The 19,640-nt window shown below is 37.7% G+C and overlaps 1 protein-coding gene across 1 annotated transcript; it reads right to left on the reverse strand.

The window, feature by feature from the left end:
• Positions 1-1,962: 1,962 nt before the first annotated feature.
• On the reverse strand, positions 1,963-18,801 carry LOC113038764 (phospholipase ABHD3-like). The gene is made up of 9 exons (XM_026196408.1): positions 18,451-18,801; positions 17,192-17,355; positions 10,076-10,258; positions 7,995-8,040; positions 7,285-7,397; positions 5,536-5,709; positions 4,559-4,607; positions 4,309-4,474; positions 1,963-4,124 (listed from the first exon to the last, which is right to left on the reverse strand). Exons 1-9 carry the CDS (start codon positions 18,610-18,612, stop codon positions 3,943-3,945), a joined length of 1,239 nt encoding a protein of 412 aa, XP_026052193.1. The 5' UTR covers positions 18,613-18,801; the 3' UTR covers positions 1,963-3,942.
• Positions 18,802-19,640: the final 839 nt, after the last annotated feature.

A 19,640-nucleotide genomic window follows, 5' to 3' on the forward strand; every position in this document is an offset into this window, starting at 1 on the left:
CCTCTGTCCTCAATATTGTAGGATTCTGTATAAAATCACACCACGGTTCAACCAAAGAGAAATAGTGAACTTTAACCCTATTAAAGCTGTCAAACTTTTTCAGTCCAATCAGGTTGACAAGATATCCTTATGATGACTGTCAAGGGTGAAAACCTGTGGGTGGTTTTTATGTGGTTTTCGAGTGAGGCGTTTGGTTGAAGTGTGAAACACACAGTCCAAAATAAATCTGGCAGGCGGTGTTTTGATGCATGGGTACATCCTATTATAGTCAGAAGAGCCCAGATGCCCTACTTACATGCCTAAACACACACCGTTTCCTCACTGGTACATCTGAGATGCAGACATATGCTCTGTTAGAAACAGATACTGGCTGACAATAAAAGGCTCAAATATATGCAGTAAAGGTAAAAAGAATTGAAGATAATTGTTTGTTACAAATAAGTACAATGACTGTACCATGCTTAAGTATTGGAATCAGATAATACCATGGTAATTTGCTTTATTCAAGATTATTCAAAGAATATTATGGTATTTGTAGTCCAAGTCCAAAAACATACAGTAGTTTTACAATTGTACATTTCCACTTGTTTTCTTTCAGTGAATCATTATGTTGTATATAAACACTCTGAGGTAAACATATTAACCAAAAAATATTTTGATGATGCTGATGTCACACGCATCTTCTTGGCAACTTCTCCATCTGGCTAGATGTTTATGATGAGATTATAATTATGCATGCATTCATGAGCCTGTTTTCTAGTCTGGATGAGGTTTAAAACAGAAAAGGACTTGGTAAGTAATGTGGGTCAAAGTTCCTCCAAACAATGTCTGTATCATACTCACAGCTGTTAAAACAACATATTAGTGTTTGAGGTGAGACACTACAGGCAAAAACATTGTACTTTCATGCACCATTTCATTTTCTGAAGCTTTTTACAGAAGGGTCCGTTCATATAACACCAGATTTTATACAACCTTTTATTCCTAAAAACACTGTAAAAATGTATTGTTTTTATGACAGTATTTTCTGATTTATGGAATGATAAAAACAGGTCCAAACCCTCTGTAATAAAGAAGGAGCAAGGGAGATGACAGGAGGGACTTGGAGCATGCAGCCATAATGGCAACCCAATGTGGAGCCAACAGAGAAAGGATCCATGGAGGAGGAAGGGTCTTCTAAAGATAAACAAAACTGTAATTTATTAAATCCCACACACAAGGTAACTCCACACTTGGAAGGGAAGGAAGACACACGTACACAACTGACAACAGAAGAGCGCACAGGCTGGAACTAAATACATGAGTTAACGAGGTAACTGGTGAACAGCATGACTAATTAACAAACAACGAGGACAGGAACAGGACAGGAATGACCATATAAGGGCAGATGAGGGAGAAAACACAACAAGAAAGACATTCCAATCCTGAAAGCCTTCCATTCTTTTTTTCTTTTTTTTCTAAAGCATGACAGGATTAAGTAAATAATTTAGTAAATAATAAGTAAATAATTTCCTTTTATTAGGTTTTGTACAAATTGATGTTTTTACTATACCAAGTCAAGCTCAAATATTCAACTGTTACTCAAGTTATTGTGAGAAAAAAAATTAGCAATCAAATATAATTAATGTTCATAAATAACTAAAAACTAAGATTTAATCCTAAACAAACTATTTTCTAATGAGTCACAGATTGTTATTATTATTGTTGTTGTTATTATTATTTTACATTTAATTTGTCTTCCTTTATTCCTACCTGTTAAAAAAGAATAAAAATGGATCTGCAATGTCTATTTTATACTGTATTCATGGAAATTTCATAATTTGATATTTGACTGTGATATTCAGATTACAACAGGGCATAATTAATTAATCATTAAATAATGAATAATTGCCACATTGCTTATATATATATATATATTATATATTATATTATATATATATTAGAAAGAAAAACTGTACGGTTGAATTCCAGAATTTATTTAAGACCACAAATGCACTTATAATCCATACAAGTACATGTGCATATATTTATTCTACACAGACATAGATCCTGTATTAAAACTTATTGCTGCACAAGTTAAATACGCAATCCTTTTATAAATCTATAAAAGGAAATATATTTTCATGGAAAAATATGTCTGTTGTGCTACAGGTTATATGATGCATATCAGTACAGTTACTCGAGACACTTAGAACAGTGACACATGCTACTCAGTCAGGAACAGGATGGACGGGAAGCAGAGAGGAAAGCGTCTTTAAAGTCTACAGAAGCAAAGGCGTTGAAAGTTAGAAGCGCAGTATGAAGCCATCATAAAAACAGACAAAGGTTAATATACAACACATGGCTGGGAGGTTTCATAGGTTTCAATAACTAATGTCTAGTTCTGGACATCATATCATTCCTGCATGAAAATCCCTACATACATTTATATTCGGGAACAGTTACATCGTTTATTATAAAGAGCTTCCTCATAAAATCACTGCCATCACTATTCCTGCCATTCTCACATAGCTTTTTTTTTTCATTCTTCAGATCATTTAAGGAGCTGTTAATAGGATTTCAATGGCACCATCATATAAAAGGCAATTCAAAGCAAGCATATTTTAGTTTAGACAAACAGTAGCTCAAGTCATTTTCACATTCACAGAATCCTTGAAGCCACATATGTGTCTTTTTGTTTTTTGGTTGTTGTTTTTTTTGCCAAAAAATCACAAACTAAAAAGAAACTAAGAAAGTAACATTTAAGATACTTTAAAGAAACATTAAGTTATAGTTGGAAATATACTCTCTGTAAATACATGACCACAAGTATCTACTGGCTTCACACACTACAATGATACTGTAATGACAATAATAGCTTAATCTTCCTTTCTTAACACTATAGGAACTGAACTGGAGGCCTGGATGCAGTGCATCAATTGCAATGGAAACCAATGAGTTAAACCTTTACGTTTACATGAGAAGGTGAATGTGTTGCTGGACTGTGACCTCTTTGCTTGGACGTGGTATTACGGCATCATGGGTCATCAATCTTTTAGGTAAAATCTTTTGACTTGCACAAAACAACTGCACAAATTCCCTCAAACATTCTTGGCTACAATCATTTCTACAGTAGTGCAATTTGACAAAATCTTATAAAAACATGTCCATTTCTCAATTAAATGGAGGTGGAGGTAAATAATGTTTTTAAATTTAAATGTTTACATTTTTAACAATTTAAAAACTAATTTTTCTTTATTTAAAAATTGCTCCTGAGGAAGCAGTTAATGCTTAACTAAAGATTTGATCTTCGATCTTACTGACTTACAGGGTTAAGGTAATGTGATTAATTAATGTGACTATTATAAGTATACAGCATGCCAATATTTGAAATAAAATATAATGGTGATTTAATTACGCATTATATGCAAAAGGATTAAAGGAAATGTACTTCATTGTGTTGAGAATAATGTCAAAACATGAGTATTTCTTAAATGAAGCTTCATTTTTATTTATGCAAAAATATATATATATCTTTTTTTATTATTATTATTTTATTAGTGAATCAGGACATTTCTTTTTGACATGGTCCCAATAGGTTTTAGGGCTACTAACGATGTTTTTCTGGATGTTCTCGCTCTCATGTGGATTGATGTTGAGTAATATCACCTAGTGAATGATTCAGTGGTCCAGGTGGATGTTTAGTCATGTTTAAAAATCCATAATTAAGAGAGTGATACACAGACATGCAATTAAGAAACAAATAAGTGCACCAATGGATGGACGGATGGAACATGTGAGCCAAAGAAGAACCTTTGTTTCAGAAATGCAAATCAAATATGACTACTTAAATAAATAAATAAAAAACAGACAAAAAAAAAATATCTTGGCCCTCAAGTGAACCTGTGGCCTTCATTTTGAGATTTTTTTGCTCATGGCTGTAGAGGGAATGGAAAGAGAAGGTCAGTGGAGATCATCCAGACCGCTGCCATTCTCAAACATGGCCTTGGTGAACTGGCGAAAAACTCTGTCCATGTAGGTGCTCTGCCGTGGCCAAAGACCCTCCAGAAATCCAATATGGCCGCCGTGACAGGTAATGAGCAGGGCCACATTGGGGTTTTGCTTTACTGCCTCTACTGGAAAGGCTGAAAGAACAAAGACCTCTTTTAGCTCAACATGGATGGGACAAAGTCAACAGGCTGGGCAAAATTGAAGTTTCTTTCACTTCAGCCCTAAACTTAAATGTCACATTTTCTTAAAAATAAGGAAAATACACTTTCTAATGGGCTATAGTCTCTCATGCAGGCCTAATAAACCTGGCCGACTCACCATGATTGGGGGAAAAGACATCGTCCGCTGCGTTGAGGCACAGCATTGGCACCTGCACAGACTTGATCTTGTGAATGGGGCTCGCGTCTCGATAGTAGTCATCATTGGATGGATAACCGAACATGACCGATGTGAAACGTTCATCAAACTCTCGGATTGTTTTAGCCTGTGGAATGCAAGCAGTAATACGACTACATTAACATGTGACAAATGTGACACAATATTGTGTAAGTCAGAATGAATAACTCACCTTCATCACATGGTCTATGTCATATTTTTTTTCAAGAATGGTTCTGTGACTGCAAAAAGAAAAGAGGAAAATGTCTTAAAATTATCTTCTTTTATGTTCAACATAAGAAAGCAACTCATACAGGTTTGGAACAACATGAGGGTGAACTATCCCTTTAAGCACATTATTCAAATACTCTAAACCTGCATTGGACATGCAGTTTGGAAAATGGATGGATGGATATTATTTAAATAAGGCATAAAATACACACCTTTTTAAAGGTCATTTAGATTTGGAAACTTTTTTACCATGTGGTAAATATGGTTCTTCAATTTTATTCTGTACTGCATGCATACTAATTCTTAAAAATAGTATGTGGAAACAGTACAAACCATGTAGTGAGGCATGTTACAAAAATCATATTGCAAATTTAATTCAGATTTGTCATCCCTTACAAAAGATATTTAGCATTTTGAATTAGATTTTGTTTAGAAATGGCAGGTCAAGTTGTGGGAGAGCGTACCAATGTGTACTAATGAGCTCTGTTCCAAATGTGGAAGGATATTGGTTTAATATATGCGTACAGAAAATGTGCATACTGTGCCCAGTATACCGCATACTACACATATAGTTAGAGTAGTACACCAGTGTTCTATTTCAGACAGCCATTCAGTAGTATCATAGTATATATCAAACACAACTGTACCATGGCACCGCCATTGCATTTCTGTGGTAAGTTTTTGATTAGCTGACTGAGAGTTAATTAAAGTAGAATAAGCCCCTTATGTGCGAAGTGTTCAGTTCATTACAACAGCCTGTTCTGAAACTGAAGCAAAATACATAAATTCCATTTAATCTTATTTGGCACATTTGTTAACACTCAAAAAGAGATCAGACCCAAAAAGAGGGGCGGTCGAGGACGTGGCGATGTCATTACATACAAACACTCTAGACTACAGTGAATTAAACCGGGTTTATCCCCTTCTGACCCCACTGACCGGTCCACGGATGCCTGCAGGCAGCTGGTGAGGTAGGAGTTGAAGAGGAAGCGGTCCAGGGGCTTCTCCAGTGAAGCGGTGCACTCAAACACATCCCAGCCTGCCGAGAAAACCACCACTCCCTTCAGACGCACCTCCGAGCCCTTCCGACCCAGATAGTTCGCCAGCATCATCCTGCAAGGTGTCAAGATATGAGACTTTGTTGCATGTCGTCACGAAAGCGAACTATTGCCCGTTGCCAGTTTAAACATTCAAGAGACTTTAAAGTGCAAGAAGACATGAAAGAACTTAATTTAGTACTCGCATGCTGTACGCAACCACAGAATCGAGTTCTCTTTTGTGTCTTATTGTGCTTGAATGGACAAATCCATTAAAAAATTATTGGCGAGTCTCCTCGAAAACTGTTGGTTATGGCATAAGTGAACAGCTTATAAAGATGTGTATCTTTATACTGGATCCATGAAAGTAACTGCGCCTAATTTACTAGCTGCTGTATGTATTGTTAATGTTAATACAAGAAAAAAAAAAGAGAGCAGGAAAATTACTCACAGCTCTTGAATAACTTGAATGTTGTAGCTTTAACAAGGATTAATCTATATATAATTTAAACAGTAAAAACTATGCAATGCTTTTACATTCGTTGATTAAATTTCTGTACCTAAACTATTAATAATAATTTTAATTGTAATAATTAATTTATCTGTATTAGCTTATTAGGGCCCACGGGTACAGTCTGCACCAGGGCCCGCATACCTCAGCTACTGCCCTACACACACACACACACACACACACACACACACACACACACACACACATATATATATATATATATATATATATATACTGTACATAAGCTGTGTGAAGCTGACCCTTTTCTTTCTGTAAGAGCGGATTAGATCCCTGTGCTGCCAACTCAGCTTTTACTCAGAAAGAGTTATACATTTAGGTTGAAATGATGTTGTGAGGATCTGGGAAATTTCATCTGCATTACATGACAGGGAAATAAATGCATGAACAAAGCATGAACTGAGAACACTTTATAATAGAAGACAGGAATGATATATAATGCTTTTTATGGAAACAGCAATGTTTAAGTTGTGGGTAGCACTTTATTTTACAGTCCTGTTCCTCATGTACATACTATGTACTTATTTTAGTAATTACAATAACTATGTAATAACTAGGTAATAACCCTGAACCTAACCCTAAACCTTACCCGACCCCATGTAGTTACCTTGTATTACCAGAACTTTCTTAGATAAATACACTGTAAGTATACCATAAGTACATGTTAGTACACGTACTGTAAAATAAAGTGCAACCAAGTTGTGTATGGGTTTGTTTCCTTTTGCACATTTGAAGTATTAATGAAGTATAGTATGTGTAGTAGACAAAACTGCAGCGCTCATTCACAGAGATACAAGCAGACTTCATATAGTTCGCAGGCCAAATTAGAGTTCAATCACGATTTCCACAAAAATATTCAGCAGCTGTTTTCAGCAGTGATCATATAAATGCTTCTTGATCAACAAATCAGCATATCAGGAGGATTTCTGAAGGATCACGTGACACTGAAGACTGGAGGAATGATGCTGAAAATGGTATTTCCCAAAGGCAAATGCATGCTGCCTCTCTGTTTAATTAAAGGCACTATAAAAAAACCAGTGTTAGAGTGTCCTGGTGTGTGTGATCACAGCAGCTGAATTCCCATTTAAGGGCAGGATAAACCCCTGTGTGTGTTAAACTCACCCGCCCATAGAAACCCCAGCTGCCATGAGCGGAGCTTTGTCAATGGTCTGCTGGACATGTTCAATGACCACCTCCAGATCCTCTGTGTTCGCTGCACAGTAAGTCCTAGGTGTCTAGAGCACAAGATATAAACTCATAAGAGAGAGAGAAAGAGCTCTTACACACAAATACACCAAAGCTCATATCATCCTTTTTTATATTCAGTGAATCTTACAGTCTCCGTGCACGAATGCGGTTTATATAAAGTCAACAGTATGAACATGATCTCAGAGTTTGCAACATTGCACTGTACAATATATGCACCTGCGCTGATATATTATAATAGAAACTCATAAACTTAATTTCCTTAGGTTATTTAAATGGGAAAACATGCATTTGCAGAGGTTTCTATGAACACATTCTCAACACATTTCAACTTGTTCAAGCACATGAAGAATTGAGGGATTTTACACCTCTTCTGATGGCAAATACACATGAAGAAACATTATCATCTGAATTCCAACAAAGTTCATGAGTCAGAGGAAAGGATTTATTGACAGGCTCTTGTATACAAGGCTTGTTCACACGATATTACATAACTTTAATTCGAATGACTCAAGCTCCATATATTTGGTGATTTTCATGCTGACAGAAGCGTGTGTCACCTGTGCCAAAGCTTTTACAACATTCGGTTTAAGTTCAACAAAGAGGAGATAAAAGATGATCCTTACCAGTAACTTTTCACCTGAAACTCCTCTGTTATTAAACACCACACATCTGAAAAACACAAGAGAAGACTCATAGAAATGGTACATTTGACAGTTTTTGAACATAGTGGAATTCTTGATTCTGACTGGTTCTAAAGGCGTCCATCTATATAAATAAATTACTTCCAGTTTTGTTGATTATATTATAGTTTTAAATCACTAAACCACACTCTTACTGACAAGTAAAAAAAAAAGACAAGAAAAGGTGTGTATTTCTAAATGAGATATTTCATTAGTAGTTTAAGGAAGTACGTCAATCATTTGAACGTCACTTTGGATAAAAGTGACTTAGAACGTGATCAGCTAAATGAATAATTGCAAAAATATAAATGGTTCTTACATTTATACAAGCATTTTAGGGAACACAACCTAAGATAAGCACACAGGCCAAGCAGATTATGTATTTGTATTAATGCCCAACAATAATTTGGTCAGAGTCAATTCTACAGAACTTTTAATATTTAAATAATTCCCCATTACTTTACATTTGAAATTCTTCTTATATTTCCAGGTTTTCATATTCCTATAATAAATATGTACACTTAAAAACTGGTGTCACCTTCTCTGAAATCACTTATCGTGAGAGTTTTCCTGTATCATTTTCCTATGCCAACCTAGTCTGTTTCCTCCCAGAACATAATAATACACATTATTACACGGATCTGTGCAATGATTGATTTTGTGTAGTCAGTCATGGTATTCAGAGATCAAATATGACTGCTGAACTGTATCAGAGACCACTGTCCAAGGTATTATTTGTATTTTTTCCTCTAGTTTAACACCTCTCACATTACTCCGCTGTCTATTTCTTGTCATATAAATAAATGTATTGCTAATTTGTTGTGTAATAAGTGCTGCATTGTATCTGCATTGATTTTGAATGCAGATTATCACTTCATTTAGCTTAAGATGCCGCAACATAATTTATAAGCACTTCATCTGACAAAATTGCTGCTTTTTGAGATTAAACATCCATTAAGTCAGCACCAAATGACTCCTTTAAACTTTCAGAGGTTAAAATACAAAGCTTACATGCTCAGCAGCAAAAAAAAGTATACATCTACTAACATATGTCACTGCTTATGTGTTAGTGTATCTTTAGCGGCTGGTGGGCTGTTTTCTGCTGCGCCATGGAAAGTCTTAGCTAAGCTGCAAAGCTGGTCAAAGCTGCAATTCATTAAGCAGAGAACAGGCAAAAGAAAAATGCTGAGTGAGCTGCTGTAGCCCCCACTGCCTCACGCCTCTCGAGGTTTACAAGAATGAGCTCCTGACAGATGCCCAAAAGGAGAGAAAGTGCCCGTCTCTGCATCCCTGAAGGCTTTAATACATAGCTCAGCTGTTTGTTGACTCTCTCTGTTTCTCCCTCTCCCTCTCCCTCTCTCTCTCTCTCTCTCTCTCTCTCTCTCTCTCTCTCTAGCAGCTTTAAAAGTGGAGTCTGACAAAGATGTTCCAGGGTTACTGTAGGCACGTGTAATGCATTGATCTACATCACAGCTACATATGATCTAGCACAGTTGTGGCATAAAGCTTACAAAAGCATCCGTTCAGGCCTTTCTGAATATTTCAGTACAAAATATGCACAGCTAATGGAAATTATGTTGCTTCTGAAGTCCATTACACATGCAGGTAGAGTTGAAGCTGAAGATAAAGGAGAGCACAATTGTGCATTACTGAAACTGAGAAATTGTGATGTGATGACTCAGGTCCAAAGATGTTGTAAAATATCTGATATAAGCATACCACACATCAGTTTATCTATATTAATGAGACTTAAAGAATTGAGCACCATACGATGATCACAAGTATCATAGAAGTTGTCTGTGAGTCATTGTTCCAGTACACAGCTAAATTCAATGGGAGTGGAAGAGTTTTGACTATTTGGGCTAGTTTTGTTAATAGATATGGCAACCCTGACGTGTTATCATTTTTGCACTGTGGCTGGACTGGAAATTGCTTAATTGTGTTCTATATATCACAAGCATTCTTTGTCGAGAGAGCAAGCATGAGCCTTTTCTAAATGAAAGGCTGTGAACCAGGCTGCTCACCTGTAGCCCAGATCCCGGCTTTGCTGTACCATATGTAGGATGTAGGATTCGCGGCTTGTGCCCGTCAGTCCCGGGAGCAGCAGCACAGTGGGGCGCGTGGACTGGTCCGGGTGGGACTCGCTGTCATCATTGTCAAACCAATCCAGAGAGATCTGGCCTCCATCTGGTGCTGTAATGAGCTCACTGCCGGACACACAGAACAGCTTAATTTAGTCAGAGGAACATTCAGTTAAACTGTGGAATTGTGTGTTAATACTAGCTTAAGCGCTCATGAATAGTACAAAGAGAAACTGTTATAGGAATGTTACTCAACTAACAAAAGTATCACAAAGTCCCATGGTAGTACAAGGGTTGCATAGCAATCCGTATCACACCACAGCGGCCTCTTAAGCCACTTAAAATGTACAGTATGAATGCAATTGGATTGGATTGGGAACAAAATAATGTGCTTTGTTCTTATGTGCAAATGCCTTTAAAACAGTTTGTGCTTTTATATGCAAGCTCAAGCCCCATTAAAAATGAATCATTCCGCCTTTGAATCAATCATTCGATCTTATCCAGCAAACAGGAAAATGCGAAAATGTCCAAAAGGGTTTACTAAAATAAAAACAGGATATTTTATAAGACAGAAAACAAAAAGAGCACTGAATGAAGCAGATATTTATGTGCAATCCACTGTAAAAGACTGTAAAATATTTTTTCACCAAAAATGAAGCAGCACAACTGTAATAAGAAGTATTTCTTGAGCAGCAAATAGAAAAAAATATAATTATTTTTGAAGGATCCTGTGAGACTGAAGACACTAAAAATGAGCCTTTTCTTCGCAGAAATAAATGACATTTTTAAATATATGCAAATAGGATACAATTATTTAAAAACTTTAACATTATTTCATAATATTACTGTTTTTAGTGTTTTGTCTAATAAATACTTCATATGTAAGCATAATCTTTTTTTTCAAAAACATTAAAACAATTAGTACAGACCCCAAACTTTAATCATAGTATATAATGTGTACACAGATTAACTGTTAAACACTTATTTGACACGCTATTTACTAAAAATTACTTTTAAAAAGTAAGTCTTCTATATCAAGGTCAACCTTTAGATACAGTTGATATATATTCACAAAATTGCCTAAATTCACGCGATACTGCTCATGATGTATTTACAGTGGATGGCCTCTTCTGTTGTTTTATTTGGCCTCATCATGATTCTGCTGGTAGTCCTGCAGAGATGCTGAGGAGAGAATCTGTGTCAAAGGGCTCTCGTGTTGTCTTACAGCTCTACACTAAAGCAGCTTTCTCAGCGAGCAGATAACATGCAGAGCTACATGTGTGCGATGTAATTTCAGAGCCATCATGAAATATGCACTCTAGATCAAGTCTGTCTGCAGTCACTGCCATCAAGAACAGCCTGCTCTCTGAATGTGGGAAAGTTTTTTATAGACATGTAAATCCCACCTTTCAAAATGCCGTATAGAGAATGAGAAACCAATCTGGCACGTCTACCAATGACAATCTATCGACTTTCAGAAATATTTCTGCAGAAGAATAAAAAATATAGTGCTTATTTCTTTCATCAAACATCTTACTTTCTAACAAAATTTAATTCAACGTATACTGACACTAAGGCCAAAATAATGACACTATTTCTGCACAATTTTGGGGGGAAATCAAATTTATATTTAATAACTAGCTCCAGTTTTGCTGTACTTTGTGTAGGGCTTCACAATTTGGGTCAAAATGTTGTGATTATGTATCAAGATAAATTAAAATATTAAATAAAATAGGAAATATTACCATTGCAAATATATTACTATTATTAATTTATTTATTTAATTTACTACAATTAAAAATGGTATTAAAAAAGCAGGTTTGTTATATTTTTTTATTATAATAATAATACTTAGTATTATTATTAACAATTATACATATTATTAATAAATGAAAATAATAAAGAAAAGAGGAAATATTAATACTGCATAAATACTGTTTCACTTTAAAATAAAAAACTGTGTGCATTTAAGAAAAAAAGGCTTCATTTTATTTTGTACTGTATCTTGTAACTGTAAAATTATATTATATTTTTGTTTCAATTCTTTATGTTCAATTGAATTTGTGTCACGATCTCCGGTCTTTCGCTCAGTCACATCTGCATTACAGTTCCCATCATGCTCCTTGATCCACACCTGCACTCAGTCAGTCTTGAACCACTGCCAACACCATTCACCTCGTTAACTCACCCTACTTAAGCTCACAGCTTACCCTAAGCTGGTCTCGTTTAGAGTTAAGACTGTATTCTCCAGAGTTCATGTCTCCATCATTTCTCCATCAGTTCCTCCTGAGCTCCCGAGTCTCCCTGTGTTTGACGTAACCTGGATACTTACCTAAAAGAAGATGAGGTGTGTGCATTCCTGGTACCTCATCTCCACATCTATGATCTCTCCAGCACCTGCAGAGACAGTAAACACCAGTTACCTCTCCATCTATACTCTGAATTGCTCTTACCTCTATTTACTTACCTGCATTACTCCATTTGCTCATCACTGCAATAAAACTGAACTGTTGTTGAATTGTCCATCTGTCTGTGATCCGTAACAGAAGACCAGACCTACACTGATCACAGTACAAGCATTCCTCTCCATTAAGCTGAACTGCTATACTCCTCTCACAAAATGGCCGTCACCTTACCCAATATGCAGAGGAATTCTTGGGCTTGGCCTCCTCCGTCTATTTGGAGGTTAAATTTTTTATAACAATCTTCCATGGAGGTTTGTATGAATCATTATACTCAATGCCCTTGGATAGTAACAACTGCTCATTGGAGCAATATATCCCTTATGCACTCTTGCTCAGTCGATCTTTCTCCAGAACATCACATTCTTCACCTCAAGCCCCTGATTCGCCTCCAGCGTCAGCTCCAGCCATCGAGGGTTTACTCCAGTGTTGGCTCCAACCCCTTGAGTCTGCTCCAGGTTTGGCTCCACCCTCTAAATCGCCTCCAGCTTCGGCTCCAGCCCCGGAGTCTGCTTTAGCCCCTGAGTCCCCTCCAGCTTTGGCTCCACCCTCTAAATTGCCTCCAGCTTCGGCTCCAGCCCCGGAGTCTGCTCCTGCCCCTGAGTCCCCTCCAGCGTCGGCTCCAGCCTCTAAATCACCTCCAGCTTCGGCTCCTACTCCTGAATCTGCTCCAGCTTCGGCTCCAGCCCCTGAGTTGGCTCCAGTGTTAGCTCCAGCCCCGGAGCTCATCTGAGAGTCCACTCCAGCCCCGGAGCTCGTCTCAGAGTCCACTCCAGCCCAGGAGCTCGTCTGAGAGCCCACTCCAGCCCAGGAGCTCGTCTGAGAGCCCACTCCAGCCCAGGAGCTCATCTCAGAGTCCACTCCAGCCCCGTAGCTCATCTCAGAGTCCACTCCAGCCCCGGAGCTCATCTCAGAGTCCACTCCAGCCCAGGAGCTCGTCTGAGAGCCCACTCCAGCCCAGGAGCTCATCTCAGAGTCCACTCCAGCCCCGGAGCTCATCTCGGAGTCCACTCCAGCCCCGGAGCTCATCTCAGAGTCCACTCCAGCCCAGGAGCTCATTTGAGAGCCCACTCCAGCCCAGGAGCTCATCTCATAGTCCACTCCAGCCCCGGAGCTCATCTCATAGTCCACTCCAGCCCCGGAGCTCATCTCAGAGTCCACTCCAGGCCCGGAGCTCATCTCAGAGTCCACTCCAGCCCCAGAGCTCATCTCAGGGTCCACTCCAGGCCCGGAGCTCATCTCAGGACGGAGCTCATCTCAGGGTCCACTCCAGCACCAGAGCTCATCTCAGGGTCCACTCCAGCCCCGGAACTCATCTCAGGACGGAGCTCATCTCAGGGTCCACTCCAGCACCAGAGCTCATCTCAGAGTCCACTCCAGCCCCGTAACTCATCTCAGAGTCCACTCCAGCCCCAGAGCTCATCTCAGGGTCCACTCCAGTCCCGTAACTCATCTCAGAGTCCACTCCAGCCCCAGAGCTCATCTCAGGGTCCACTCCAGTCCCGTAACTCATCTCAGAGTCCACTCCAGGCCCGGAGCTCATCTCAGAGTCCACTCCAGGCCCGGAGCTCATCTCAGAGTCCACTTCAGGCCCGGAGCTCATCTCAGAGTCTACAATGCTGTCTGTAATGGCTCTGGTAATTATTTGTGTTTGGGCCGCTCTCTCCCAAGAGCTCAGTCAGGAGCCTGCTCTCACCCCAGTGCTCAGCCAGGTGGCCCCAAAACTCACCCGGAGCACACTTTCACTATAGAATTCTCTAGCGCCATCTGTATCTCCAGTTGCTCCCTTGTGTTTCCAGTATTCCCTGAGCCTCCAGTGCCCCCTGTACCTCCCTGGCCTTCTTTGCTGCAGGCACCTCCTTGGTATCCTGTAATGCTGGCACCTCCCTGAGCTACCAGCACCTCCTTGGTTCCCTGAGTTACCGGTGCCACCCTGGAGTCACTCCAGTATATTGGCACAGCCTTGGTTACCTTCCTAGCACCTACCACGTGTCCAGGGCATCTATCCTTCCTCTCTGGTGGTCCTCTTCTTGGCACGAGGACACACCTTCTGGAGGTGGAGTACTGTCAAGATCTATTGTCTTTCCCTTGGTCACATCTGGACTACAGTTCTCATCATGCTCCTTGATTCACACCGGCACTTGAACCACACCTGACCGTTCACCTTGTTAACCCGCCCTATTTAAGCACACAGCTCTTATACCCTAGTTGTCTGGTTAAGACTGTATTCTCCAGAGTTCCTGTCTCCTTCGTTCTCCGGTGTTTCACCTGAGTTCCTGTGTTTGACATAACCTGGATACTTACCTAAAAGAAGACAAGGTATGTGCATTCCTGGTACCTCATGTCTATGACCTGCAGAGACAGTAAACACCAGTTACCTCTCCATCTATACTCTAAATTGCTTGACTTATTTACCTGCATTACTCCATTTGTTTTTTCACTGCAATACTGTTGAAAGTATTTGATCTGTGTTTTATAATTTAAGTATTTTTAATGTCAATACTGTTTATTACAAACTTTTAAACAAACTATAATATATAAAACACTAAATAAATGATATAACTTTGAAATACATTGAGTTTTAATGTTTATCAAAGCCTTGCCAAATATACTTATATTGCAAGTTTTGTACAGCAAACACAAATCAAAATACTTTGGTTATTTAGTCAAAACTACTATCTGTGACATTCAACAAACCTAGATTCCTTCGGTGCCAAGATTTTAGACAATATATCTGAATAGAATGCACAAATATTGCTGGTATTTGATGTTGCTCTCTCGTTTGGATTTGTACTCCTAGAACATTCAGTTTCCAAAACAGAAGCTCCCATTTCACACCTGACTACATGGCATTGAAGCTCGTCGGCAGTGTCAGAGATGGATGGCAACACACACAAGAGCAGTCAGTGAGTCCCAGCATGCATCACACCCTTCCGTCCTAATGGGAATGTGCAGCTGCTGGGACGGTCAAACTCAGATGCCCTTGACTTCAAACACTGTCCTCGATTATTCCATACAAACAGCAGGATCTGTAAGCAGATTTGCTCACTCAGACACATGTGCATCTCTCACGACCACTGCATATTGAGACAGAGGAAACAGATTAACTATTGCTTATAATTCTGCTAAAAGCAATGCAGGTGACGAGTCGAAACAGAATGGTGGATACTACTGTTTTTGCGTGCATGCATCTTTTCTGATCACAGAGCAGAAATGCAGGGGCCATTTTAGCCTCTAAATTGCTTTAGTGAGAGATACACTGCAGCACTGAATCAGTTTAACCAAATCAATAACTGACTGTTTATACATGCTGATATACATAAACATGCTGCTATTCACCACACAATACACTATTTCACCAACAAACTGAGTTAAAGCAAATGTTGAGTATTTTATTTAAACAATGTTCAAATATCAGATGCTTTAAAGTTGTGACATAACAGAAGTAGCATATATTTCTTAACTGAATTGAACAAATTAAGGTAAAAATACAATTTCAATGTAAAATACAACAAATAACAGTAATAATGACTTTATTTTACAGTACAACTGCAACATGACTAATATTAATTTCTTAATTTCCAACTGATTTGTTTCATAATTGAAGAATTTTACAACATTATTACTGATATTTTCATGTTTCTTACGGTGAAGCTGCATTGAATCAATGTATTGATTGGATTGTAGGCAGATCTGAATGCAAGTTTGCAATCAATTGTAAGAGTAAAAATAATTACAAAGTAAAAAAATATATATTTTTGCAATGCAATCAAAAACATACATCTAAAAATTACAATAAATATATTTAAAAAAAATATAACATTGACTATATATTTTCATTTCATGCATTTTTTTCTCAACTATGCTTTTTTATGTACAGTAAATTTCTTTATACATACTGAATTAATTTGTAAAATATGTTTTCTTTCTATAAAACATAATTTATTTATTTTTTGTCACTTTGGTTATGGGGTGAAATATGACCCTCTATACTTGCATCAGTGTTTGATTCCCATTACATGCAATCATCAGAATATGAAAGCTGATATAAGCTACACCTTCTCTTTCTCTCTTTATACTGCTGAGAACGGGACTCCTCTGAACATTAGAGCTACTCTCCTTCTGCATCAGACAATCAATGAAATGAATGCTGAAAGGAGCTCTCTGATCATCTATCAAGAGCACTTTCATATGTTAAAGAAGGCAAAACAAGTGTTCAAGTGGAGAAACGGTGGCAACTTCAGCATAAATACGAAACCTGCTTTGATTCTGAAGTATCTTTCAGCCAAAGGAGACCCAGCTTTCTGCAAAATTAACTTCAGAAGGACAACGACTGCTTCCCTGCTCCTCAGGACTGTTAAAGAACCCCAATGGCAAATATTGTATGTCTACTTTATTATGAATAAAGTTGGCATATACAGTAAGTATTCAAATTCAGAGAAAATGCTTATTTCCTGCCTAAACTAACCTAACTTCCTCTGACCAATAATACCAATATTTGTGCATTTCGTCGAAAGCATTTATGGGCTTTGTAAACCGTCATCCTGCCACAAACACAACACTAAACACATTCTGACTGTGAGGGAAATGTGCTCACTTTCTGTAGTTGACCAAGGGCTTGGCGGTCACGAAGGGTCTGAGCAGCGTTTGCACCCGGCTCTCCCAGCACCAGAACGTGGGATAGTACGTCTCTGAGACCACAGGGCATTTCTCCCTCAGGAACTGATGAAACTTCTTTCCTCCAGCTATCAGTATGGGCTTCTGCAAAGAGCAAGACAGTTGAGACAGTTCAAAATATTTGTAGAATAGAAATTGATTGATTTATTTTGATAATACTAAGACTTTTTAGTAAATATATGATAACAATTACTATTATAATCATAATATACAATACACATTTATTAATTCTATTACAACTTTATTTGATAAAATACATATAATAATAATAAATATAATATAATAATAACAATCATAATATATCTTACATAATTATTATAATGATGGTTAATAAAAAAAATACATTTGATATCAAATTATAAATATACTGTATTATTTTATGATAAAATATTATATTATTATTATAATAATAACAATCATATATATATTAATAAATAATAAAATCAATTAAATTAAATACAAATAATTTTATATAAAATTAAAATATATTGTATTATTTTATTATAATACAAATAGAATGAAATTGTGACATATATTTGCAAAAAAAAAAAAAATTATCAAGAAAATTAACTTTTAACCCTAAAGAAACCGAGTGACTTGATAGAATAGCTTATGAATATGTTATAATAGTAGTTTTAATAGTCTGCTAAATAAATTATAATTGTATAGTTTTATATTTCTGTGTGCACCATACAGATATATTTGAGCTTTGTCTAGAGACAATCTTGCTGAACAACTGATTTCATTATTGTCTATCAACCTTTAAAAACCAATCAGTGTTTTGTTCAGTGTGGTGAAAATGAGAACACTAGTGAACTATTATACAATATGCAGAGTCACTACCTTAAAATCTATTTCCCTGTCTTAGCTGTAAAAAAGGGGAAATATGCTTTTAGGGCACTATTTTTACCCGTGCATATGTTTCAACATGGCAGCAAGATAATTCCTTTGACAGATGAAAGCTTGAATACATATTCCAAGGCGCATTATGACATTAATATCCGCTGTGCACTCGCGTAAGATTACATTATGCGGACTGAGTCAAATACTGGCATGCATTATGACATCATTTGCCACCAGTTCTCTGCAAATATGACCCAATCGCGTGCACGAGCATCCGAATCAGTCCATTTATGTGGTCATGTGAACGCAGCCGACTCGGATACACAGTCACCTTACCTTGGCCACAGAGATCAGGTAATAGCAGGCATAAGCGGCGCTGAATCCGAGCACCACTGACAGTCCAACCCCAGAGCCAAATAGCCCGACTTTAACTTGGTTTTTGAAGTAATGTGAAAGGTCACTCGTAAATAAATTAAAATTAAGCTCCGGTGAGATCATTTCCTTATAAGGCCCTCGGTTCCGGCCACTGAGACACTCGGGCTGCTGCTGGATGAGAGGATGCGCGTCCGAATGCAGAGGTGAACGGAGACAGGAGTTTAGAGATGAGGAGATGGGTGGCGCTCTGCGAGGAAAGTCAGTGCAGCCCGGAGAAATGCAACCCTGTAGAGCGGAAAACAGAGACAGGTCGAAGTGGGCGGGGCTTAGGATTCGGCATTTCTTTTTCTTGATTGGATTGATCATTTAAAGCCACGCGGTTGATGTAAAAGTGCCCGAAAAACAACGCCTGCACATGAAACGTTGTTTGTTGGTATGTTTGTTTTTGCCAAATATTATTTAAAAAATTAAAACACACAAGAAACATACACCACTCTAAGTAGCTTAAAACACACAAATTACTTAGGCCTAAATAAATATTCTGGAAATCTTACAGATATGTAAAGTCCTTTTTTAATTATTATTAAATCTTATATGCTTCCTTTTTCCGTGAAGATGGGTTGAGTTTAGGTTAATGTGCTTTTGTTTTTGCATTGCCAAAATAAATGAAAATAAGTTTAGAGAAATTTATAACTAAAACAGAGCCTGTATATATTTATATTTTTAGAATTTCTGTAATTCTTACTGTAAAGCGATGTCACGTGATGCGTGTTACTTTACTCAACATAGGAGCAAGTAGCCAATCAGAATCTTCTGTGGTTGCACGAATGCGCATTTTACTAGGACTGCTTGGGCAGATTTTCATTTTGCGTGTCACTAAAATGTTCCGAGTTTCAAATGCGGCTCGGCGATGGATGTAAAAATACTACTTGGTCATGAATATTAATGAGGGTGCGTGAGTGGACACTTCAAGAAGGTTACTAAGCAACGTCAGCGCAACCTAATTAATATTCAGTGTTGCTTTTGGTGTCGTCCAGGGTTTTATTTTATTTTTTATTTTTATTTTATTTTTGTATTTTTTTTTTTTTATCTTTATTATTCATTAGCATTAGCGTTTCCACTCATTTTATCTAGTTGGTCATCTTTATATG

This window comes from Carassius auratus, chromosome 2 (assembly GCF_003368295.1).
Source record: "Carassius auratus strain Wakin chromosome 2, ASM336829v1, whole genome shotgun sequence".
In the NCBI taxonomy this organism is placed as follows: domain Eukaryota; kingdom Metazoa; phylum Chordata; class Actinopteri; order Cypriniformes; family Cyprinidae; genus Carassius; species Carassius auratus.